The sequence below is a fragment of the Paramisgurnus dabryanus genome, chromosome 8 (assembly GCF_030506205.2).
Source record: "Paramisgurnus dabryanus chromosome 8, PD_genome_1.1, whole genome shotgun sequence".
Lineage (NCBI taxonomy): Eukaryota > Metazoa > Chordata > Actinopteri > Cypriniformes > Cobitidae > Paramisgurnus > Paramisgurnus dabryanus.
In genome coordinates this window covers 35,666,085-35,693,555 of record NC_133344.1, presented here as the reverse complement: position 1 = coordinate 35,693,555, position 27,471 = coordinate 35,666,085, and the positions used below count along the sequence as shown (strand labels likewise).

General features: G+C 37.9%; 3 protein-coding genes across 3 annotated transcripts; 1 reads left to right on the top strand and 2 right to left on the bottom strand.

Annotated features, from left to right (window-relative positions):
- Positions 1 to 383: 383 nt before the first annotated feature.
- bud23 (BUD23 rRNA methyltransferase and ribosome maturation factor) lies at positions 384 to 8,016 on the bottom strand. The gene is made up of 12 exons (XM_065281679.1): positions 7,838 to 8,016; positions 7,311 to 7,348; positions 6,907 to 7,002; positions 6,746 to 6,828; positions 6,114 to 6,210; positions 5,907 to 6,003; positions 5,660 to 5,710; positions 4,128 to 4,213; positions 3,976 to 4,021; positions 3,818 to 3,879; positions 1,522 to 1,611; positions 384 to 638 (listed from the first exon to the last, which is right to left on the bottom strand). The coding sequence occupies exons 1-12, from the start codon at positions 7,883 to 7,885 to the stop codon at positions 584 to 586; spliced, it is 849 nt and encodes a 282-aa protein (XP_065137751.1). The 5' UTR covers positions 7,886 to 8,016; the 3' UTR covers positions 384 to 583.
- A 189-nt stretch (positions 8,017 to 8,205) lies between these two features.
- On the top strand, positions 8,206 to 9,496 carry dnajc30b (DnaJ (Hsp40) homolog, subfamily C, member 30b). Its single transcript, XM_065281680.2, has one exon. The coding sequence runs from the start codon at positions 8,798 to 8,800 to the stop codon at positions 9,395 to 9,397; it is 600 nt and encodes a 199-aa protein (XP_065137752.1). The 5' UTR covers positions 8,206 to 8,797; the 3' UTR covers positions 9,398 to 9,496.
- A 2,818-nt stretch (positions 9,497 to 12,314) lies between these two features.
- On the bottom strand, positions 12,315 to 27,160 carry LOC135771436 (SH2B adapter protein 2). Its single transcript, XM_065281676.2, has 9 exons — positions 27,041 to 27,160; positions 19,942 to 20,833; positions 19,645 to 19,746; positions 19,377 to 19,468; positions 19,185 to 19,285; positions 17,365 to 17,496; positions 17,045 to 17,250; positions 16,558 to 16,729; positions 12,315 to 13,965 (listed from the first exon to the last, which is right to left on the bottom strand). The coding sequence occupies exons 2-9, from the start codon at positions 20,800 to 20,802 to the stop codon at positions 13,673 to 13,675; spliced, it is 1,959 nt and encodes a 652-aa protein (XP_065137748.1). The 5' UTR covers positions 20,803 to 20,833; positions 27,041 to 27,160; the 3' UTR covers positions 12,315 to 13,672.
- Positions 27,161 to 27,471: the final 311 nt, after the last annotated feature.

The window sequence follows — 27,471 nt, the reverse complement described above, 5'->3', positions numbered from 1 at the left end:
AGTAAAATCAGGCAAATTAATGTTAACACCTCATAGAAACCTTCACGATCTTTGTCTTGAAATTAAAGTAATACCAATTTAGCACTGTTTCATTCCCAAAATAATTATCTTCACAAGGCAAACGGGTAAACCTGGTACAAGCAAGAGTATACAGTGTCCAATGAGTGTACACTACAGACAGAATGTGAACTCGCACACGCACACTCGCACACACAGAGCAGTTGGCCTCTATCACTGCAGCACCCGGGGACTAGTTAGGTGCCTTGCTCATAACCAATAGGCTACAACTGCCCGTAATGAGTAAAGTAAATAATATAACGCAGTTGTTTCATGACCAGTAAAGTACATCAATTACTCATACTAGTTATTAGGGATTCTGAATGGATATTTGAACCTGGTTTATTAACAGATCTGTTAACACAATAGTTATTTAAAAATGTGCCAGATTTGCAGATTTCCTGAAAGTCTGTAAGTCTCTTTCATCCATTTCAATACATGACATACTGAAGCAAAGGTCATCTGGACGTGTTATATAATCTCTGAATTAAACAGACAGACTGTAGGCGTTCATGCAGCAGAGAATTCAAAAGTGTGGTCTCCTCCGACGCCCCGTGTATTTTGTGTCAGCTCTTACATCCCTAAAGAGAAAGAAAAAAATGAGATATAAAATTGTTTTGTGTATCAGATCTTTGACCACAGTTACACTCTGCGTTAACTGATGATCATACTGATCTCTAATCAAGCAGATGTGATCATCAGATCAGCCTGTCAGGACGTAATTGTGATGCATTGCAACACGTGTGTGACCAACTTCAAGTATTTGCATTTTTACTAGTTCATTGAACAAGATGCATGAAATCGTGACCCCATCCCAATGGAAATCTTTTACAGAGAATTAATGGTTGTGCAAAACTCTCCTCCATTATACACACATCTACTTTGCCTTTGAGTTTCTGAAGAGAGAAGAGGGAAAAATGGTAATGGGTGGGCTTGTATTTGATGTTTAGATCTGTTGGCTGAATTGCATTGACATTCCACTGAGATCTGATCACTAAATGTCCTCTGAACTCAAAGATCAGATGATAATATCCCAATATATTCAATGAGTATGTGGACATCTGGATATGGGACATATGTTAATGTCAATTGTAAATGAAGCATAATACTACTGTACTTACAACATTCACAGGTCAAAAAGAAAAACTAAACATGAGTGTTTAAAACATCAAACAACAGTGCATGTAGGGTTAGAGGAAGTCTGCCTTTCTTGTGTGCATGTAGATGTAAAATCCAGGCACATATAAGAAGGCACCGCCTCCATCTTACTGTGATTGGCTGATTATAGTGTCAATGAGATCATAATGAAATGTTTTTAACAGATCTAGGGCCCTCAATACACATAAAGTCTTTACAGAGAAATTAATGAATAATAACGTTAATAACTGAAGATGTGTGTACAGCACATTGAAAATAATGTTGAAAACTAAAACATATATATATTTAAAAGAATCTCAGTCATACTTTCCCTGCCGGCGTCGTCGTTCCTTCTTATCTACAATCCAGTCTTTACTCTTCTTCACAGACTTCCCTTTCATATTCTTAAAACGTGACCTAAAAAAATTGTTGGGAAAAAAGAAACATTGGTAACAATTTTCAATACAGTGTCATTGTTTTTATTAATGTAAAGATGCTTTGGAATTTAATTTACAATAAAATTTCATTCCTTCACAAAGTTCTTTACCTACATTTAACAAATAACAACAATTTTACAGCAGTGGTTCATTTTGATGAAATAAAATCCTTATTTAATACATATTTAAAATGAAAATTTGTTCATGTTAACATAAGTAATGAACAAACACATACCCACTATACTAGCATTAACTCTTTCACCGCCATTGACGAGATATCTCATCAATTAAGAGAAAACGCTTCCCCGCCAAATGACGAGATTTTCAGTTTTTCCGCAATACCATTATTATGCCAGGTGGCGCCCTTCCGCAACTTTTTAAAACCGGAAGTATTGCCCTATGGCAAGCTGCTGCATGTCCGTGTCTGTTTTAAAGATCGCACTGAATGGGATCTCTATGAAAAGTCCGTCACAAAAATGGAATTCTCTCTGCTTTTTGCTCAAAATATGGTGTTTCTGCAAAAACCTACCCATATTCAAAAGCTGATTACAAAACAACCACTGAAGGTAGGATGAAACGTTTTTTTTTTTGTTTGAAAGCAGAGGGTCTGTTCTTTCATTTGGTATATTGTATGTTTATATATTTAAAGAAAAACATTTTCTGGAAGGCATTAAACTTTGGTGAAGATCATGAAAAACGCTGGCGCTGGCTGGCAACTTTTTTTTTAAAACGCTGGCGGTGAAAGAGTTAACTAATATTAAAGTTCCTTAGACTATATTCACACGGTCAGTTTATATCAGATTAACATTTTTTTGCATATCCGATTTGGAGGACTGACTGTCCACACTATGTATCACAACAGTTTTTTTTCTATTGGTTTCGTGGAGGTGTTTAATATACATCAAAATACAGACTGATCAGCGTGTGACATCAATACTGCGAGAGCAAAGTGTTTTTGAATCACTCTTACGGTACTTTGATGTCATACGACTCTCGACTACTGTTGTCTTACAATATGACAATGTATACACACGGTTCTGGACTACTGTCTGGACTAATGATGCAGTAAAAAGCTGGCATACGCAGTTTTATTCCTTTCTGCAGTCTCGACAATAACAACCTCGCGTCTGACATGCTTACGTTTTACATGAAGTGAGAATAAGTGAAAAGCTAAGCCAAATATGATCAGAGTGTTCACAACCAAAACAATTTCAAGAAATGCGATTTCAAATCACATATGAATGTTGCTTGTTTTTTTACCATTCACACGTGCTAAATATGATCAGAAACCACTTGAATATGTAAAAAAATTGGACAGTGTGAAAATGGTATTAGACCTCATGACTTGGTTTTTGCTCTGATCTGCACTGTAAGTTGTGAGGTCTTTATAGAGACGCGTGTGCCTTTCCAAATCATCTCCAATCAATTTAGTTTACCACAGGTGGTCTCCAATCAAGGTGTAGAAACATCTCAGCAAACCATCAAGAAAATTGCGAGACATCTGAGCTCAATTTTAAGTGTTGTTACAAAGGGTCTCAATATTTAATACATGTACAGGCACTGAAAAGTGACTGACTACTTTCTGACTGTACTGTAATAACATACAGATTAAAAAAAGTACACAACACAATCTTCTCTTTATCTGAGATGACACTTTGTCTCTCAATGATTCAAGCAAAAATTTTTTACTGTTCTGCTAAAGGATCAATGTCACCTCCATTTTGGATGCCCTGAGAAAATTTTCATGTTCAGGTAGGGCTGTGCAACAACAACAACAAAAAAACCGCCTGTGATTCTCATGCGTGTTTCATTAGTAAAGCCGGTTCCTTGATTAGTATTAAACCGCCATCAGCTGCTTTCAGATGGCGCGGCATTTACTACACAGAGCTGTATTTCACAGAGAAGCTAGGCAAATCGATTTGCCTAGCTTCTTTGTGAACTACGGCTCTTTGTAGTAAATGCCGCTTTTGCACAGCCCTATATTCAGGTAAATTAACCCTTTTAATAAAACAAAGAAAAAAAATACTAAACATTGATTGACAGGTCTATGACAGTGTAAATCAGTGAACACCAACGTCTGAATGAAAAGTTTATATTATATATGATTTGATTTTGTAGGATGGTAGCACCTCCAGATAAGCACTGATTTACACACAGAACACAACATGAGATGTGTATGTGATTACCTCTGTGTTGTAAACTGAGCTTGATTTGAAACAGATCTGTCAGCGCTCTCTGAATCCAAACCCTGAAATACAGCGCACACACACACATACTTCAATCAGATCACATTCTGGATTCAATCCTCAGTGTAAGGACACATTTGTGTGATGTATGTACATACCTTGGGTAATACACCTGACACTCCAGCAAATAAACATAGGAAAAACCTTTAGAAGATGTAAAGATGAGTCACAATCATAAAACTAAACATTACAAGTTAATATATCTGTGCGCTGACCAATAATAATAAAGGACAATAAAGGCTGAAATTACTTTTTGGCTTTGCTGCTGTTGGGATAGTCTACAACCATACCACCTGTGAAACCTGCCTTCATAGCCTGACCTGTTATCAGCTCCAGCTGAGGAGAAAAACATCAACATTAGGATTTGACCATACAAGAAATAACAAAATTGTCTAATGTTATACTGTTGTAAGGTGAGTTTTGTTTGATGTATCCTGACACATGACATGAAACAGGATAATTCAAGTTTGTATCTGACACAGAGATTAAAGATGGATTGATATAAATATTTATTTGTATGATGCTATAATCGGTTGTTTGACACAATCAAAATCCCTGAAAGCCTTTTGTTTGATGCCATCAATGACACGAACGCCTATAAACGGACGAAAAGCCTTTGATGCTATAAATGTCCCAAACCTTCATTTGACGCTAGAAGTCTGCGTTCACACAGCAAAATCTCAGGAGTGACAACCACAGTGTGAGTACACAAATAGACCACTGGTACCATCTGTATGAACAAGGAACTGACCTCAGACCTATGATATTCGCACGCTGCACCTGTTACCATAGTGATGGACGTTAATATCAAACAGAAAGTATTATTTGTGCAAAGGACCAACCTTTATTTCCTGGAAGTTTCATGACCGGCAAGGCGCTGCCGCCATCTACTGGTTAAACTACAACAACAGCAGCAGTTCCCTTTCTGAACACATTTTATCATACGCTTAACATTACATTAATTGTAAACTTTTAAGGTTTTATATTTTTGCAGTGCAATACTCTACATATCTCACTTATTGTGCTACACACAATTCTATATGTAATGTAGTAATATGCTCTGTGGTGTCTATTAAGGCTTATATAATATCTCACTGATAGCGCAGATGTTTGTTGTTGTGAGAGATCAACTGTGCATAACGTTATGGACAAAACCTGTTGCAGTTTACAGTCATTTTCATGCACAGTATCTTTACACTATAACAAAAAGCAACGGATGACGTGACAGACAACAAGCTGTCCATTATGATAAAGTTCACACACATCAGGGCTTCTCCGTAAATGTGAGACACAAAAATTCAAAATATGTAAATAACCCAACTCAGTGTGAATGGAAGTGTGTTAAAGACTCAAATACAGGTTTGATAACTGTATTTGATGCCATGTGATGCCCTTGAAGCCGTCATTTGATGCTATAAATGCCCCTAAAGCCTTATTTTCACAATATAATACCCCAATTGTTCAACACTATTAATGCCCTGAACGTGTTTGTTTGACACTATAAATGCTCTCAAAGTGTTCATTTGATGCTATAAACACCCTGAAAGCATTCACTTTGTACTAGAATACCTAAAAGCATTGTTTTGACAATAAATGAGTGTTTGACACTATGAATGTCCTGTGGTTCTTTAAATTAAAGTTTAGATGATTGTTCTCCTAAGCTATAGCTTTAAAATTGATGCGTTATCAAACACTATTAGCAGTGCCATTATTCCTATAAATTGTATAATTTTTTTGGATCAACAAAATGAATCAGAATTGTAAATATATGTAGATACAGACCTGCTCTGAGTTTTCAGGGTAAATCTGAAAGATGGCACGTGCGCCTCTTGCCTTAAGAAATGAGCATTAAACAGTCAGTTGTTCAATTCATAAACAAACAACAAAACTATTGTCCGTTTCCTGTAGTGTTAACTTGATCCTTTATTACAGTACAGTATAATTATTAACATATAAAGAGTTAATCAGTCATAACTAACCAAGTATAGATTCACTAGTATTGATAAATAATTACTTGATGATAACTCACCAGTGAAGAGTATAGTGTGCTGAAGAAGAGGTAGAGCCTCTTTGGAGGACTGTGTGTTTTCTTATCTGCATTACATAACCACTGCAGAGCCGAAATACTGACAGCGAAAACATTCAGAATCAACTTATTAAATTAAAACATTGACTTAAATAAAAAACATAGATTTACATAAAGTTATGAGGAGCTGATGTAAAGGAGGATCTTTACCTTACACAGCCATCAAACATTCCCGGTCTGAATGGCATTCCTTCACCCATGTCTCCCAGTATAAGATCTCCCTCTACATCTCTGTCCAAAGCAACATCTGCAAAAAGACAATACTATGAACACATGAATTATACAAGTCTCTGGTAAACTTTATTTCCATTGGTAAAGCCAGATATCTCTGAATAGTCACTATTGTCCATGACAATGCTAAATATATGAGAAGACTGCTCATCCGGGTAACTGGTCCCCTTATATCTCTCGTATAACACAGTCTCTCTCATTTCATACCAACACAAGATTTGGATTTTAATAAAACTATTAATATTTAATAAAAACTCCTTAGCATCTTATAAGTAAGGGATAATGTATAGGTGTATATAACAGAAAAAAGCTCCGACAGTGTGAGCAGAACATAAAGCAGAGGGTCTGGTATCACACAAGAAAGCAGTGTGGCACACAAGACCAATAAGTTAGACATCAGATAATAATACATCAATGAATATTTTTGCAGTGATTTTATTATTTGAAGACTTCTTGTTTAGCATATATTGTATACACAGTATTGTAAAGGGCTGTTTTTTTTAAGTTAAAACATTTTCTCTTGATAATCTTTAGCGTGTGTAAATATTTACCCAGCATGGCTGTACTAATGTCCACACCAACCCAGTAATGACCAACTTCAGATAAATAATCTCCACTGAGTCCAGAGCCGCAGCTGTCAATCAATGTAAATATTTTATTAGGAACTGAAGAGTGTAATATCTGTTCATGAGGAGAAGTGTAAGGCTCATACCCAACATCCAACAGATAACAGGGCTGATCCTCTGGAAGACAAAGAAGCTCGACAGCTCGTTCTGACATCTGTGTCTGGATCTCTATCATACGAGAGCTACACAACACAAACACACAATCAAACAAACTGTGGATTTCATGTACAGTGCTTTGAACAATTTATAAATTAAGTACGATAAAGAAGATATTGTGGGTACTTCAATTCATTGCAACTTTTTCTTTGGGTTTTTTAAAGCTTGTTTTATAATTTTGTGTAAAGAGAGCAGTATGATTTGTATACCTTGATAAAGTTGCTTTAGATAAAAGTGTCTGACAAATGCATGAATGTAAATCATTTTAAAGACTTTTTATAACTAGAGTTTCTGTGCAGAATAAACTAGTGATTTTTTTGTCATTTACACTTACTTCTGTGAGTATTTTTTAGCCTCCTCCTCATTGTAGAACTGTAAATGAAAACAAAACAGGCAAATATGATACAAAACTGTAGTGAATAAAATGTAAAAGCCATTGATTCTTACGATTTTGAGTTTTTACAACAAAAACATTTTTATATTTTCCCAGGTGAGGATTTGACATTTTTACTTCTAAGCTGTTATAAAGTCAACTAGAAACAACTAGAAAGAGTTGTAACACGTGACGTAAATAAACAACGTAAAACATGTATTTGTAAATATGACAACATAATAAACTTAGCATATTTAGCCTACCTAGCACATTTATGTATACATGCATAAGTTATACGTAAAGTAAAATTATGAAAGCTACAAAAACACTGAGAAAGTAGGTGTGATTGTCAGAAATTTCTTCAGTACTATTACTTCATTTCCACATCACATCTGTAGAGTTCTGGTATGTGGATCTGTCTCTGAAGCGTTAATAAAGGTGTCCAACATGAAGCGATGAGTTAAATAAAACAGTGAAAGTTCACTCACCACCTCAGGAGGAGCAGAATGTTCAGGTCTACGACAACTTGAAGACATGTTGATATTGAACTGATTCAAGAGTCTGCTGCTTAATACAGATCAAAACACTACTGTAATAATCACACATGTGGTGAGCACGCAGATGACGTCATTGACAGGCGACGACACGGGAGTGTCTTCTTCAGTATACACTCGAATAATGATAAATATATCATGTAATAATAGACATAAAAACAAACTTATGAGAGGACTCAAACGAAGACATGAATGACTCAAATATCAATAACACACAAAAGACGGTGATCAGTGCATAAATTACTTAAATCTTTAGGAAGAGATTGTTTTACGCACCTCTGGTGAAGTTTCAGTTATTTTTGGAAACACAAACGTTACTAAGATTTGTAAGCACGTTTTTAATTAGACATTTTACAGATTTTTATTCGATAGTAATGAAAACCCACCCTTGCAAAAACTCATATTCCAAATAGAAAAGTTAATCACACACTGTGATTGGTTTAATACCCTGATCAGCGCTGCGAAAAACAACATATGTCACGTGACATAAATGTGCCGCTGGAGACAAACTTTTAAGTTTGAAAGATTTTGAAAGTTTAACAAAAATACACTAATACATAAAATAGCGAATACCCTGTCTTTTTCATTTAAACAACTTAGATCCATTCTAGTTTAATATCTATTTCCGTCTACCCTACTACTCATTGGTCTACGCAGATTCCTGAATCTGATTGGGTATCAGTATGCCGGAAATATAAAGTGACTACAGAGGTCACTCACAAGCCGGTGTCGATCACAAACTCTTCTTTTAAAAAACAACTAGATGAGCGCATGTTCTTCAAGATTATCTGCGATCAGCCACCTCTTGTGTATGCGAGTATAAATGAGCGACATGCTAAACTAAAGGAATCATGATATTATTTGCCTGATAGGACTTACAACAGACTTCAGATCATGTTTGTTTACAACAGACCTCAGATCCGAGGCTACCTCATGTTTCTGAGGGGAACGCGAGCTTACAGCCGCAGCACAGCCGGTGACGCGTCAGCTCCACGCCAGATGAGCAGAACCGCGTATTACGACATTCTGCAAATTTCCCCGAACGCGACGCAAGCGCAGATCAAGACAGCTTATTACAAACAATCTTTCATGTATCATCCGGATCGGAACCGCGGAGAGGAGGCGGCGCAACGCTTCGTACTCATCTCGGAGGCGTACACCGTGCTCGGCAGCGCGGCGCTCAGGAGGAGATATGACCGCGGTATTCTGACGCACAGTGACGCGCAAGCCGCCGGGAGACCACCAGAAAAGCATCAAAAGCCTAGACGAGCGTCAGACGCGTCCATGAACGCGCACTTTAATTTCGACGCGTTTTATCAGGCTCACTATGGCGAGCAGCTGCAGAGAGAGAAAGAGATGAGACGCACACGAGAACAAAGTCAACAGTTGCAGCGGGAACATTTCAAGAGATGGAAACTGAACAAATGTACTGAAATAGCAGCCAGCTTTCTGCTGCTGTGTGGAGGAGTCATTCTTATTCATTTAAAATCTTAAATTATATATGAGAGAGACAGAGAAAGGTTATGTGTCTAATGGGGTGTGATGCTCTGAACTCTTCTATTTGGTTTTCTTCAGTAAAGTGTCATATTTTCATATTTTGGTTGTTTGTTTTAAGCTTTGGGGCCTTAGAACACATCAGACTATGTGCCAATGTTTTAAAAACAAAACACTTAGGGGCGGTTTCCCGGACAGGGATTAGACTAGTCCTAGACTAAAATGAATGTAAGAGCTGTCCAATCTGAAAACGAGTTGCATTTTATCTTCAAATACATCCTTTGCTTTGCCTCAAAATGCACACAAGTGATGTTTTTAGTTAGGCATATTTGTTATAACTAGATATACTTCGTAATTAAACTAAGACCTGGTTTAAGCTAATCCCTGTCCAGGAAACCATTATTGTCATAAGTGATCTCTGCACGTGCTCACTCTTGCGAGCACTGACCACCACTAATAAAAGATGAGTTCACAAAATGTATGTTTTACAATTGAATACTCTAAACATAAAAATAGCAATATTATTTTATTGTGACCCAGGTGTTAATATCATATGGCCAATTCCCAGTTGACCAAAAAAGACCTTTACATTAACTGAAGCTACACTATGGGTGGTTTCCCAGACAGTGATTAGTCCTAGACTAAAATAAATGTAAGAGCTAGTGTGCCCCCCGAGGGGCTCCGAGCTCGGAAATTTTAGAACCGAGAGTACTTCCCCCTCTTTAACTGGGATAGATGAAACTAGGGGCACGTTCAATCTCACACCGGTGCGCAACGTTTTGCTACGGTTTCCGGGTTGAACGACATGTTTCCTGGAAACGGAATGCAACAGGTATTAGAAGCGTTTTCTCTTGTTTGGTGGGTGTGTCAGAAATGTCGGCCCAATCAGCGGCAAGATGTATAAAACCACGCGGTAGTAAAGAGACAGCTCGCTCAATGGGTTCAAGTTGGAATGTTGTCTTTCATTCTGGACGGCAAGGTCAGTGACCGTAAAATCGAGGGTATTTTACAGTATTAAACACACATTTACAACGATTTCATCAGGCTTCAGAAACATTTATAAAAGAACACAAAGAATGGCCTCTCAGCTACCGTAGTTGCAACTCTTGTGTCATCACAACAGGGTGTTCAATGCATCACCGTTTCTGTTTAATAAACGTTGTGCAACGTTTTGTCGGGGCTGAACGCAGCCTAGCTGAGAGTGAGGTGATGGGGTGGAGGAGGGATGCTGCATAAAAACTGTCACGGGACAGAGGTGAAGGACAGCTATTTGAAGGGCACCTCTTCACGCTGATTGGTTGGATCACGTGACCATGCTCCTCCAGAACTTAGTTAAATAAGCTTTATTAAAAGTCTACACTATAATCTACTTTATTAAAGCCAAATTCGGGAAAGACCGGAATTCGAATTCGAGTCATTTGCTCATACTTTTGACCCGAACCCGCGGGTCCCGTCATTGAGAACTCTAATCATGTCAAAACCTTTTTCGTCTCTATTGGAAATTTCTACCTATATATTAAAGTGAATAACAATAAGAATCATTTAGGGGGGATTTTTACACTAATCTGGTTGCATTAAAGTGCAAACCCTTTTAAATGTATAGATATGTACCAATTAATTAAAATGACAGATAATTCCTTTAAGGAAAACACCAATATTTTACTATTTTCTTACTTTAACTTAGATGAAATAATACATACCTGTCTTTTTTCAATGGGTGCACTTCACCTTTGTCCAGCGCATCGTGACTGTGTTAGCATTTAGCCTAACCCCATTCATTCCTTAGGATCCAAACCAGTGTATGGTGGCTTCTAAATTTATCCAGTTTGGATCCTAAGGAATGAATGGGGCTAGGCTAAATGCTAACACATTCACAACGCACTGTACAAAGATTAAGTGCATGCATTGAAAAAAGATAGGTATGTATTAATTTGTCTAAGCTGAGGTAAGAACAAAGTAAAATATTAAAAAACGATGGTGTTTTCCTTTTATAAAGTGTATTGGTATTAAAGTATTTTTGTATAATATCCAACTGAAAAAGCCATAGCCACAGATAGCTCCCTCAGCAGGTATGGGATCTCGTTGAAAAATATAAATCAGGAGAGGGTTACAAAAAAATTCCAAAACATTAAATACACCCTGAAGCACTGTAAAAACAAAAATATCCTGAATTCTTCATGTTTGGACTATGAGCTTTTTTAACCCAAATCTTAAGTTTGTAAAAATATTTATATCTCACAAAACCATGTGGAATAATGAATTATAGTCGATGAGACCATGGTTGAAATTTGGCGATAATACAGAAAGATATATTTGGTGCAAAAAACCCACAGCACATCACCAAAAGAACACCATACCCACAGTTAAGCATGGGGGTGGCAGCAGCATCATGGTTTATGGCTGCTATTCTTTAGCTGGGACTGGGGCTTTAATCAGGGAGGATGGAATACTGAATAGCTCCAAATAAGTCAAGCCCAAAACCTTAAGGCTTTTGCCAAAACACTTAAGATTTAGAGGAATTTCAGCCTTTTAGCATGACATTGAGACAAAGCACACCCCCAAATCAATCAACAAAACAAAACTGAGGTTTTGGAATGGGACAGCCAGAGTCCAGATATACTGTAAATCCCATAAATCTGTGTGGTGATCTGAAGAGGGCTGTGCACAGGAGACACCCAACCAATTTAACAAGAGTTAGAATGCTTTTCCCAGGAAAAAAATAGTTAAATATTGCAAAGTCAAGATGTGCGAAACTGATTGACAATTACTCATTAAGATTGCATACTGTGATAAAATCTAAAGTATTAGTTTAGGGATGTGCACACTTATGTAACCTGGTTATTGAACAATTTAACTAGGCATTTTTTCATTCCATATTGTTATCCATAATATATAGGTTGTAGTTTCTCAATAAAGGTGGAACAGGTTTGGACATGATTTTGAATCCACTGTATGTGTGTGTCTCTTTTCTCTGGCTTTGCTTTTTTATGCTGTGCTGGATTAAAGAGTGCATATACTGAATAAACTCAATACACATTAGTTACTTTAAGTTTTATCACTAAAAATCTTCACGATTGTTTGTTCATTTTTTATTGTTCACCCATTTTATTCACAGAAATATAAAGTTGTGTCATTCATCACTTTATACAAAAGCTCAAAATGGTGAAAACGTTCCATTATTAGCATAATTATTTTCCTATAAAACAAAACCAATAGTAAACAAATCAACAAACAGAGGATTGTTTTGTGGAACTAAACTTTGTGGAATGCAAATGTTGAGTTGCTTAAAATTCTCTACACAACAACACAAAATATGGTTTGTGACTCTAAATGCGAGTGATTTGAGAAATCAAAATGAGAAATATTGAATCATAAAACGCATGAAATAGCAGCAGATACAGAATGAAAGACTACAGATTGTGAACTGAGGTGTAAAACATCTGAGAGATAAACTATCCTTAACTTCTCTCTCACACACACACACACACAAAAACCATCATCATGAGCTGATCACGAGTTTCAGAAATCAACAGTTTCCTCAGCAGTAAAATATCAAACTGTTATAATACTCAACACTGTTAGATTAGTGATGAACAAACATCCTTAAACTGCTAATAGGTGTATATATGACCGCAGTGATGGGATCAGAAGGAAGACGGCTTACAGCCTTTGGAAAATTTGAAAGCTGTTCTGCAGGGAATTTGTGGCCTTAAGAGTTAGGGTTACAGATCATTTGTTTATGCCACCAGTGAGATTAACATCTGTTAAATACAGAAGTGTGTGGATTAAACATAAGAAACACTGCAACACTTTAACCTTCATGAAACACAGATCCAACAACTCATCAGTAAACATCTACAGTAGGATCACAGAAAACCCATTAAGTGAGGTATTAAAACAGCAATATCTGTCTCGGAGTCAGGAAACATTTCAGCCAGGTCTGTTTTATGAGAAAAAAAATAAAATAAAACACTGTACAAGACAGAAAACATGAAGAAAACACACTATGATGATCATACAACAACTAATAAATTAATCCCGACATTCATTCATTCATTTCTGTCAAAACACTGGCAATACTCATTTCCATTTCCATCTGTAAACACTGAACTCAAGTAATGTGAGTCAGATCAAATAAATGGCCTTACGTGCAAATACCTTAAAAAAAAGTTTAATGTTGAGCATTTAGCAGTATCGTCTATCAGGGAGAATTTAAAGACAGCAGTGTGTATTTCATTATTCATGATGGTGAGATATCAGTGATTGACGATGATGTCAATAGAAGGAGTATTGATTCTCTACTGCTCGAGTCCGACGATCGCTGTCATGATAATCATCAGTGCTGCCGGTGGCGGAGGGTTCGAGGAGTCTCTCTGCGCTGTTACTGCGACTGTGGAGTCCGGTGGACATCGATGCTCCCGTACTGGACTGAGCCATCGGTGATGAAGATGAGCTGGATGAAAGTGCGGTGTCTGACAGCGGGGCGGTAACCCCAACGGACACCGGATGAGCGGACGGACAGATTTCGGTCCGACAGGCAGCAGCATCTCGCAGGGGTGCAGCGACATCTGACCACAAACAAATAAGACTTCATGAAGTCAATGTGATGGCAAACAGCACACTTAAAAACAGCCATTATGAACAAACACTTGTGCTTTGAGAATGTCTCTACTTGACCGGGTATGAAGCACTTAAGTGAAATCAGTCCCATAAAAGTAATGAACATCATAGGCGGGATGACTTTGGGACCAGGAAGCATTAAAGGACATCCAGTGAGCAACACAGTTTGGAGTTGCTAGTGGTTTTTCTAACCCTAAGGTACCTTCTGCCCCACCTCAGGTCTCAACATGTGCTGGATCACATAGATCAGTGGTTCTCAACTCCAGTCGAGAACCACTGAGTCCTCGGGGTAAACACACTTACAAGCTGATGAACTGAATCAGGTGTTTTATATATAGAGACATCTAAAATGTTCTGGGAGGGGGGCCCGAGGACTGGAGTTGAGAACCACTGACATAGACAATACGCTAAATCAGCAGGTGGTGTTACGCTCACAATGCCTGTCCAAGCTATTGAGGTGTATCCTCCTCTGGGCTCAGGGTAAGCTGCTCTTGCTTAAAGCAGTTTACATCGCTGAGCATCTGAATCTGGTGGCAGATGTCCTGTCAGGACAGGGTCTTGTGCCAGGGAAATGGAGTCTCCACCCCCAGAGATGGTGGAGCAGATTTGGCCGAGCAGAAGTCAATCTGTTTGCAAGTCGCCAAATGACGCATTGTGCTCTTTGGTTTTCTCTCATCCAGCCCCATTGGGCTTGGATGCTATGGAAGAAACGTGACAGAGGCTATGCCTGTACACCTCTGAGGGGTAGTAGTCGATACCATCACTCATTCCAGAGCTCCTGCCATGAGGAAGCTTTATACCCAGGGCTTGACATTAACACTTAGCAACCCACCAAAGGTGGGTAGATTTCCACTGTGGTGGGTAAGACAGCCAATCCCACTAGCCACTGTGTGGCAGGTTGAAAATAATTTTTTTGTAGTTTTCTTAAAAGGTATGATAAACAATGCGTAATGCGACACTGGGAAACTTCAACTCCTATGAGCACTCCCTCCGAACAGCTAAAACATCTAAAACATTAGGGGTACAGTAGGGGTTATTCACCATAGAGAGCTCGAGTGCTGATGGATTTGCGAGTGCACGGGACGCAAATTTAAAGTGTTTGCCCACACTCTGGGCAAGAGCGGAGATAAATTCATAGCGCATACCTGAATGCACGCGTCCCAGTTTTGTCCAAAGTCAAGGTTGTCACCGCTTTTTCTACCACTGCTATGTGGATAACACACAACTCCACTTGCCATTCCAACCTGATGATCAGACGGAAAGCTCTGCTCCTGGCATTTAAAACCACCACTGGGTCAGCTCCCCCTTACCTTCACTCGCTTGCACAGACTTATGTACCCTCTAGATCCCTGTGCTCTCCCACCAAGCGACAGCTAGTGGTGCCATCCCAAAAAATGAAAAAAAAAAAATTCACTATCGAGTACCTACTCTGGTTCTGCTCCACATTTGTGAAATGATCTGCCGGTTGCGACAAGATCTGCTTACTGTCAGGATCCTGCCAGAGTCGTGTCTTGTATTAATATCTAGTTAAGTGCTTCCCTATCCTGGTCCTCGAGTACCCCCTTCCAGAATATTTTAGATTTTTTTATTTAACGAAACCTGATTGTTAGTTTACCACCCCGGTAGGAGGCTGATAAGTTGAATCAGGTGTTTTAAATAAGAAGACACCTAAAACTTTCTGGGAAGGGGTACTCGAGGACCAGGTTGGGAAGCACTGATCTAGTTCATTGTGGCAGGGTTTTCTTTAGCCTTGTTAATTGTCATTTTTATTGTTATAAATCAAGCGTCAAGTTTATAGACCACTTTTAGCATAGCTTATCTATTGAATCTGATTAGACCATTAACATCGTGCTCAAAAATAGCCAAAGTGTTTCGAAACTATGTAAACGTGAATTTGTGATAACAGCGACATCGTGTGCATGTGTTTCTTCAGTCCATAGGCATGCGTGAGTATAACCGACACAACAATGGCGTCCTACAGGAGTGCAGCTCAAGATCCTGAGTTTGTGAACGCTTCTCCAACAAAGTGTACAAATAATAAACTTCTCTCATCATCCATCTAAAGTAAACTGCCCATTCTTTCACCATCTTGATTGTTTGTATTTACTGCTCTGAAGAAGAATGCGTACGTGCGATGTCTAGTGAGAACAGGACATTATTCAAAATCGCAAAAGAAAAACACATCTCAATTTTTTACTACATCATTGTTGTGTAATCAGTGCGTATGGAACAGTTTAATGTTTACTGAATGACTAACGAGTGAATCATCTGATATTTATTGAACATAATTGACTGTTAATGTACAGTAATGCGTTTCTGATCTTTACTTATAGTAGAGTATATTATCTCTTGATCACTGGACAATATATCAGATTTCAAAATAAACTAAACATTGTGTACAACTGATTCGTCTCCTTCTGTGTAAATGGACATTTTAAACACAAATGCATATTAATGAAGTTTTTCAAAAAGTGATCTACATCCTACATCAATCTGGTTTCCCTGAACAGCAATAATATAATTTCCTGACATCAGGGTACCTGTGAGCATTTGCTGGACTTGTACATATGATCGTAGCGTGATGTCCGTTGAGCCGCCAGACTCCAGAGGTATAGGATGAGCGTGGAAATGTCGTAACATGTCCGAAACGTTTTGGAACCAGAGATGGTGCACGTGACACTGACCGTTTTCATTCACAGACAACCGCAGGTGCTACAAACACAAATATCAGATCAGATGAGATGATACAACGAAATATTAAACAATAACAGCCGTGTAGTCATACAGGAATCATAAACTGTATCTGTAATCAATGTGTTACACAACATCCCTCTGTAATAAGCATTTGCAGCTTTCCATAATTGCACACTACCAGGGCCGACACATGAGGTTATGGGGCCCTAGGCAAGACCTTGAAAATGGGAACCGACCACATTCTGAGCAGAAAAATATCATAACAGGCTAATGCATACAACTGTTTGACAAGCATGTTAAGCGCTCAGTCATCAATGGCACCTTTAATCTCACCTTGGCTTTACCCTGGAAATTAAAGGTGAGGACGTATTCTCCGGGGCGCGTCTCGCTTTGGCGAATGACAAACAGACCGTGACTGCGAACGCCACCGGTGAGGACGAGCTGAGCCGCTCGCACCCGCGACAAGGTCCCGTGAAACCACGGGTAACCGGACAAACTGGGTTCTCCTTCAGTCTCTCTTGGGGTTTCACCAGGACTTCCTAAATTTAAGGCAAAATGTTGAATTGAAGAATTGGCTTCTTTCAGCATTCCTGCTTATTACATTAACTCCTATTCAGAAAATCAGCAGGATCAGAAAAGGCATGACAATGTACCTGATGTGATGTTTGTCTTCTGTGACTCTGGTGACTGCAGAAATCTTTCTAAGGGCACGTGTGAGGGATGCTGGGTAACAGTCAAGTGATCGCCTGTATTACTGCATGAACGCTCAGACCCACGATGTGATTCTGAATGAAACATGCAGACAAACGCATTATAAACAATACAGCCATCAACCTTTCACATCATTACATTTTCATTTGAGGAGTAACGATATGGTTAAAAAAAAACTGAAAATTATGACAATGACTAAAGGAGTTTTTTAAAAACAATTTTAAGATATAAGGAAGACCATTGGAACATGTAATATATAATTGTACACCATGGGTTATCAAAGTGGGGCCGGGGATCCCTGGAGGTCCTCAATGCTTAGCCAGGGGGTCTTTAATTTCTTAAAGTTAAATAATTATAGGATTGTGTTCCAGTGTAAAGAAGGAGATAATTACATCTAAGAATCATGTCAGTCCTGCTACTGTTGATTTTATGAACGTTTTTAAGATTATGTTAAAATTATAACTGTTGAGTCAAAATTTTATTTTAAACAAAACAACCCTCCTAAAACACATGAGTTGAACCACTTTGAAACTTTTTGAAAGTATAAAAATAAGCTTTAGTTTAAGGTAAGAATATGCTGTTAGAATTTTAAAAGAGGTCCTGGCAACCTGGCCGCAAAAAGTTTGAGAAGCCCTGGTGTACACTATCACACAAAAGTTTAGGATTAAAAAAAAAAATCAAAACAATAAAATAACACATGGACTTCTGTGACAAAATGTTTTGTTTTTGTATACCTTTTATAATTATACTTAGGCATCTTTAAACATAGGCACTTTATGTCTAGAGTTTGCAGAAATCATCTCGTCATTTTGTCAAGCAGTTTGTGATATATTTTCAATATCTATTATTGGCTGCTTTTCTTCATTATTTACTGAAGGGCATTCACTTTGAACAAAGTTTCAGTTAGTAAAAAAGTGAATGTAATTAATGAAAGAATATATTAATTTTTTTGTCAAAATAAATCATTTCAAATATTTAAGGAGCATATCGTTGCTGCCCGATGAAACTCACGTATGTCCAAAACGGTTACTTTTCAGGAAGTGAAAAAACCACCGTATTTCAAAAAGAAGTTGAATGTAGCGTTGTCATACTTGGTACAGCATCTTTACATGTAAACATATTCTTGCCAGTGTAATGATATAATCCACATTTAAATGGACATATGTGAATATTTTACAGTAACGGTCGAAACGCGTTCTTCCAATCATTAATTAGAATGACCAAGTCCCGTTTCATATTGACAGATGAGTAACCTGAAGATCGCCGGTTCGAGTCTGACAGCTAGCAGGATGTAACTAAGGTTGCTCCCGGGGTGCTGCAGTTATCACATTTCGAGTATGTGCCACCATACCATATGCATCAGATGTTTTTTACGAAGGTGAGTGGTCGCACAATTGACGTCTCTCCTATTGAACAGCGCTCTGGCGGTAGGACGAAACGTTTTTTTTTTTTTTTAAAGCAGGGGGTCTGTTCTTTCATTTGATATATTTCATGTTTATATTTATATTTAAAGAACAACATTGGTGCGGAAAGAGTTAAATTGTGAGTACCCAAGTGACCCAAAATATTTAAGCATTAATGTCTTTGTATGTAAAATCTGAAGGTATGAGAAGGCAGAATGAGTGAATGTGCTGTGGACTGTTTGTAGTCCCTTTGTAGGACATTGAGTCGAAAGAAACTGCGCCTCAATAGAAAGTGGTATCAATATCTCGATCAGCACATATTCGTAATGTGTGTGTTGTGCAGCATTATGAAGACATACCATCACAAACCATCTCACAGCTGCAGGATGAAACCAGTGAGAGGTCTTTAAGCAAATGGTTGTGTGAACATGACTCCAGCTCAATGTCATCTCCACTGTCCCTGTAACACATGGCACACAATCAAATATATCCAAGGACAGTCCCGTAAAAACCATAAACCATCTACAGTTGGCAAATAATCTCTTTTTTACCCAGGGTCTATGCAGTCTTGGATATCTGCCACCCACGAGTTCTTCTGCAAAGAATCGATGGTCTCCAAAATGTATTCAGCACCATTTTCTACCTTCAACAAAAAATACAAAACAACTAATTTTACATGGCTTTTTGAACTGTTTTGTGGCATAGCAAGTTTGCATTTTTAGTGATAGTGGACTGTAAATGATGATTTGTTCAGTGTAGAACAATATGTGCTTAGTAATTCCTCATAGTACACGGTAATGGAGTAAGATTTAATTTTACCTTGAGCACAAATGTGTTGTCTTTATCAGGCATCTCCAGAGGCATTGTGGTCCTCACCTCCACGATAGCAGATAGAGGAACACTCACTTTGGGTTTAGATGACTACAAACGAAACACAAAAGTAATGCCATTTAAATAAACAAGGTCTCTTGGGAAATATTATAGGGAGTAGTATTAGCTGATACTCAGACTGGGGACACAAACAACTTGATTGGGACATTCCTATATTTTATATACCACATAAACACCCTAACCTCAACCTGTCACAAAGCTTTGAGATGTTGAGTGTTCCTTTACCTTTGGTGGTACATAAAACTCAAGCAGAAACTTCTCCTCAGTGTCCATGCACGCAGCGGTCTTCCTCAAAAGTAATCTGCATTTCTGCCATTGTGTCGCTCCCATGCAATTTGTGTCGTCGGCTACCATGTATTTCAGCATACCCTCTCTCTGGATTTCTAACAGCTCTGTTTTCTGGCTCTGAGAGCCCCGCGTTAGCCGTAGCTTCTGGCTCCAGTGGTCTGACCCCACGACCTCAGCTCCGTTGGCCCTCCTGGAACTACCCGAGGGGTCCAGTTCTGGAGAGGCCCTGCGGTGCCAAATTTCTTTAACACCGTCAACCACGCTTAGACTCATGTTGCGCAGGGAAAAGCCCTTTTTAAAGCGCGCTTTGCGATGCCCCAGAGACACATCCTCTGAACTTCTGGACTGGGTTACAGCACCCATTTTACGGGTGGGAGTTTGCTGTTCCTGTCCGCTCGCTCCACCCTCTGCACTGTCCATGCTATCCAGCGATTCACTCGAGGCCCCCAAGTCTTTGCGGCGATGGTAAAGGTCGTGGCCGTAGGGCGACGAGCAACTCTGAATGCCTACAAAAGGGACAATGCTGTATTTGGTGGTCAAGGTGCCACCAGGCAAGCAGGGCTCTGGAGCTTTCTCTAGGAGAGAGGAGAAGCAGGTCAGGAAGTGTTGGGCGAAGTGTTGGGAGAAGCTGGCGTCAGCACCAGGCGAGTCGTAACATGGGTTCTCGCTGATGAAACGGCGGAACTTGTGTGCAAAATCGGCTGCAGAAGCACGAGCGTGAAGCTCGCAAAACTCCTTCCAGTCCGGCAGCGTGCAGGAGGAGTGCTCCGGGCTGCTAGGAGCCACGTCACCATTCATTACTGGGCCATGCTGATGCCCTAAAAAAACACTGACAGACAAACAGGAAGACAGAACGACAGGTAAAGCACTATATGTTTGAAAGCATCCGTTATTGCTATTCAATTTAAATCATTTGTTTATTGTTGTTGTCATTACTGATGTTGTAATTACGGTCCTTCATTGAATGAAACCGACTCCCTTAAAGTTTCTAGTGTAAATTTCTAGTAAACAATCTCTGCATTCTCATTCCTTGAAGTAACGTCCATCTATGCAATCCCGCCAAGCACACATTTTCGTTTATTTTCGTGTGCTAGTGTCAGCAAGTGAATACAGTGCAGCAACAAAGCGGAAAAACACAGAGAAGACGTTGTGATTGCTATCAGATGCAAATCGTGAGTTTGGAAATATTTGTATTTAGAAAATGTATTGGACAAACAGATTGGCAAAAAACATTTTCCAGCACCAGCTGAAACGCTAAAGACATTGACAGTTACCACCATAAGCTTGATTTTATATGATAATTTCCCCCAATATTTATTTTTACTTATTTATGTGTATTTGTTTCTTAGTTTGTTGTTGTAAATGTCCCAATTGGTAGAGATTGTGCCTTTTTTATTTTTTTAAAATTAATGTTCATGTTATATATTTTGGTTGCATTCTTTATTAAAAATGTAACTGCTTAACTTGGCATATAAAATTAATGTATCTATAAATGAATCAAATCAAATCGTAATTGCATCGAAGAAATGTTTGATGTATCGGCAAACATCGCATCACTGGTGAAGATAACCGATACTGTATCTTATCGCAATGAGGGTAAGGTTAACCCTTTGCCATTTTAAAGCGTTTAAATTAAGTAGCCTGGTAGATCCCAATCAGACACAACATATGAAGAGTTTTGTTGCAAAACGAGATAACTCAGTTTTTAACAGTTTTGTCAAAACATGTTTATTATTATGTTATCATGTTATTATTTTGTTTTAAGGTGCTACTTTTTTTTGTGATTTTTAAGTTATGAAGGTTTAAATCAAAACAAACCAACTGCAGTTGAATTGATATTAATTGGAATGCACAACCAAAAACGAGATTTCATTTTGCAACGAAACTCTTCATATATTTAACGTCTGAAAACGATATGCGCACTGCCCTGCCTTTCAAGGATTAAAGGGCAAGTGCTCTTGATATCTTTCATAACGCACCTGCAAAAAACGAGAGGTGCTCAGGGCTCATAAACAGCGAGCAAAAATCTCACTGCCAAAACAAAAAAAACATTAAAAAAGGTGCCTTTCTCTGCCTTTATATTAATATAATCCTGGTGTCAGTTAAGGCAAGGTATTTTCCATAAAAAAAGGAACGTAGCCAAAGTGGATGTAAAATTGACAGGTTTGTGTGGACTCTCTATGGAGAGCCCAATGTAAACGGTAAACCGTCCAAGCCCCCTGATGAGTCATGTGACTGAAAACTATCAATTGAAGAACCCTGCTATCGATACATTATCGTGGAAGATTTTTGTACAGCCCTTAAAGGTGTAAGGTTACATTTAAGCTATTCTAAGGCATTGAGAAATTATTACAAGATAAACTTTTACAAATGCCATTTTATAGCTCAAAGATGCGTTTAAGGGATAAAAATTAGCCAATGCTAACAGGCCTAAAAGCAAATATGGCAAATAGTTCAAGAGTTCGTTTTTACCATTTAGGGCCAGATTTACTATCAGCTTGCGCCAGTGCAAACCATCATTTTGTCGTTAAATAATGACTGTGGGGATTTACTGAAGATGCGCAGTGGTTAATTAGCGCTGAAAAGGTGTGGTCTAGTTATTTTTGCGACTAACCTTATTGCATATGCATTTCTATGAGTTTTCCTTTCAGACGCATAATTTATGGAAGGAGATAATTTAAATGATTCACGTAACGCAATTTACCAATGTTTTGCGCGTGTGATATTACTGGTATTTGCACCATTATTTAACACCGAAAAAAATTTCTTAAATCATTTTGTGCTTGAAATGACAGCAATTGTACTTGATAGTAGGAGGCTTAGCAGAGATCAGAGAGCCCGTGGTACAAGGAAGAGGATATTGTCCACACGTAACAGTTAAGTTGGAATGCCAGGGGAACATATTATTCAAAAAATATTGTTTGCCAAACAAAGCGATAATTTGCACCGTTTAGAAAATCTGTCCCTTAATCATTTACTAGTTTCTATTTTTTAGTTACTAGTTCTAATTTTTTAGTAACTATTCAATTAAATACTAGTTACTACTTCATTAGATACACTGTAAACCCGAATGCTCAAAGTAATGAATTGTATTTAGTACTGTTAACTTAAATCATTACAATTAGTTCAAATTAATTAACCTTGTTAAGAAATTAGAACTTTCTGATATTTATGAGTTTGTAAAAATTTAACTCTTTAAGTTAGATGAATACATGTCATTTTGCACAAACTGTCTTTTTAAATGTACTCCAACTTAAAATCCCTCAGTATAGAGATTTTGCGTCTGACGTCATCCGTGTTCACGTAAGCTGCTCGCGTTGAGTTCTTCTCCTCAAGATTACGGATCGCTCGCTTCATGCGGTGCTGTAAGTATCACCTTTAAACTCAATGTATCAATTCTAAAGGCCATTATGTTTACACTTTTCATGTATGTAATTGTGTTTAACAGTATGTAGATACAATATTTTTAGATGCGTTGCAGGAAAGAAAACGTGTGCTTATCCTGTTGCTAGCTAGCTACTGTTTAGGCGGATGGATAGCCAAATTTTGTGTAATTATAAAATATCATCCTTTAATTCGAACCTTATTAAATAGCACAAATTATTTATTTGTTGAAACTGTATACAATTACAGTCCATACGAAGACGTAACGTTACAGTTCCGATTTTCTGTGCGAGTAAGTGTAATGGGTTAAAATTACTGGTATAAACTGCTTTATTTTTTTGTGATTATTAGGGTCACATTGTTGCTGTCTTTTGTGAGTAATGCCATATTTGGCTAGGGAATTTAGTGACTGCAGTACTGGAAGATTCCAGAAGGGGGCGTGGACAGGCGACTAGGTTCAAGCATGTGTTCCTTTAGTATCATAGAAGAATACACTGATCGAGGGAAACTCAGGTGTTTGTTTGTCTCTAATAACCTGTTCCCTTATTGTAGGTAAAATCCCTACAAAACCTATTATTTATTGCTTTAATGCTTCAGTGACTGTTAAGGGAATTATTATGAGTTTGTTTTATGCACTTTATTAGTTAAAAAGTAATGTTAAAGGCGCTCTAAGTGAATAATGTGCGACGTCACTTCCTGTTGATGTTTGAACTGTTTTCAAACAGACAGAGCGTAGCTAACTCCTCCCCCTCCCCCTCCCTTCCGTGCTTTCATGAACGCGCCCAACCCCCACCCCCAAATCCTTCTTGTCATTTATTGGCTGGAATACTTTGTTTCGTTTTGTGCTGCTAGGTTTGGCCATTTGTTGATATTGCCGTTTGTGAAGCCTGGGCTGTCTACAGAGATCGCGTTTTTTTACAGTTTGATCAGCGGACAGGCAGCAAGCAGATAGTGAGGAGATGTTTCCGGTATGTAACAAAAAATGTTTTATGGTCTAAAACGCTTCAATTCGCTTAGAGCACCTTTAAACTGTGTTTAATGAAAAGTAGGTCGCGCATGGCGCACGTGAATTCCCCCCCCCATGTGATGATAACTTGAGCGTAACTAACGAAAATCCACTTTTCCTCAATAAAACGTTATTTTCATCATAAAAGAAATTATTTTGTACTTTCACCCAAACAGCATTAATTAATTATTATTATTATTTTAATTACATGATCTGCTTTCACTTGAAAAGATCTCAAAATAATTCAACAATATGGGACCTTTAGACATTGTAATGTAGAAGGGTCCAGTAGGGGTCAATCTTGGGCAACAATTCACAGAGTATAGGTAGAAACCTTCCTTCAGGTAACAGGTGCACACTGTTTTTTTGACTGCTACACAAGGATAAGCTATGACACTAAGCAAGCGAGAAATATGTACCTATGTATTGGTGAATGATTTAAATTCATTGAAATTCATATTCTTGCAATTATGCTTGAGTATCTTCTCCAGTTTGAGTTTCCATTTAAAAAAAGACATGTGCTAATGCTTTGTTTTTATTAAGCCACCATGACTACTATGCACCCCCATTACAGTGCTTGATAAAATCGGTTTGTCTGCCAGTTATGGATCTTTTGGCCTGCCAATAATAAAATCCAAACGTCATTAAAGGTGCCATAGAATAAAAACTGTATCTACCTAGCCATAGATGAATAATAAGAGCTCTGTACATGGTAATGACATGGCATGAGCCTCACACGCTTTTGTTTCCTCATTTTTATGTAATCCTCGTGCATGCAAAAGACCGCTGGAAAACAGACCAATCTCAACATGACTGTGATGTCAAAGTCAAGACGTACGCCCCAACATTAAATTACACATTAAATTAATTACAAAGTTGTTAAAATGCTGAGTTAGTGCTATATGCTAGTTAATGCTACATGCTAGCGATTAGGCTGAAGTTCTACTATTGACATTACAGTTACATTTGCAGGTCCATACTGAAAAAAAAAAAACAATATTTTGTCTGATACAGACTCAAACATAAGGTCTGTTTACTAATGTGAGCTACTGGCATAAGCCTCAGAGCAGAGCTCAGGATTATTATTCATGACCCTTCTAAATAGGACAAAAATAGACCATTTTATTCAAAGGACAAATCCCAGGGTTGTAAATGGACATGTAAAAACATTTCTGGATAACATTTTTGCACTTAATTGTTACATACCTTCTATGTAAATATCAAAGAACAATTTAACAGATTATTTCAATGCATTCTTTGGCACCTTTAATGTGATTAAATTCAACTCTCTACCATGACAGAGTCAAACATTTTACATAGTATTGTACATCCAAAACAATAAATATTAAACAAATGTCTTTCTTTGTGTCTTTATGCTAACCAATTAGCCAGATAAGCTAACATAATAATACAGATCAATATCACTTCAAATGGTAATAAGTTATATTACTATGTAAACTCTGATTGGATGACTGAGGGGTACTTATGTTTATGTAATGATTGGTTTGAATCACGATCTCCAAACAGCTCCTTACTAGTTCATTTTAAGGTTAAAGACATCTCAGAATAAGTAAGTACTAGTATTTATTCTAGTACTAATCATTTCTGATTAGTACATACTCCAACAATTACATTGCAAGTATCTTTTTAAATAGTAATAGTAACTATTCATTATATACTAATAAGTATTATGAAGCACTGGTACTTATTCATTAGATATAGTACCTATTTAATGGACACTGGCAGTTATTCATTAAGTACTAGTACTTATATATTAGACACTAGTGTATTTTGCAATAGTTACTGATAACATTATTTATCTTACTAGTCGCAATTGTAATGACATGTAATGACTAGTCAAAATGGCCACTGTAGAGTAAATAAAAAAATCTTACTAGTTAACTAACAAAGTTGTAGAACTACAGTGGTAGAAATCTAACATGAAATCTGCTTACAAATCCTCTATATTGGGTTAAAGTAATCGTTTATTTATACCATTTACTGAAATATCTACTGTAAACACGTTGAGGTACACAGTGCAGTTTTATACTGTCATAGATGTTTAAATAAAAAATACTGTGAAATCTTTAAAAGAAAAAATAAATCTTACATATTATCATGAATATTGTGTGGCCACGATGTATATGAGATGAGATACACAATGAATAAAACACTACATAACAGAATTATCAGAAAGGATCCTAAATAAAGAGAATACAAAGAAAACGAGTGTGGAAAAGACAATCTAACTGTGTATACAGATGATCCATGAGGCCTTGTACTGTACATCATCTGTTATTGTGCTAATGATGATGATGATGATGATGATGATGCTAGTGCACGAGTCTCTTGAATGAAACCCGTCTGTGTGTATCAGGCCTGAATCAATAGCACACACACACACACACACACACACACACACACACACACACACACACACACACACACACACACACACACACACACACACACACACTGTACAGATGATGAACACTACATCTGATCATTCGCATTACAATAAAATCATTACAATATTAACACATATAATTGCACGCGCGCGCGTACACACACACTTACCTCAAATCTAGAGGTTTATTAACGCGTCGTGTAAACGCGCACGCTGAATATAAAGGCGTTTTTTCTTACCTTCGTGATTAACGCATCCGTGCTGTTATTTAAGAAGATCCCCGCACATCTCATTGCCATATGAGCCGCAGTATCTCACAACATCTCCATCCGCCTGACGCGAGCTCAACTATTCTCCAGCCCGACCAGCTGCTCTTAAAGAGAAAGTGCCGTGATTTGATTGGTCCCTAACTAGGACACGTCATGAAGTCATCGGTCACTATTGAATGAATGTGATTGAGCCTTTATGCTTGCAATGGTGCTACATGATGCTTTGATTGTACAATTATTTTGATATAAAATAAAGCACAAAAAAAAAATGAATGTGATTGAGCATCATGATTCTCTGTCAGGCACAGGGATTACTGTAGATCACATTTAACATTAATGAAGAAATCATTTAACCCTTGTGCATTGTTCAAATTTACTACCCTTTCGTGTTGTTAGTGGAT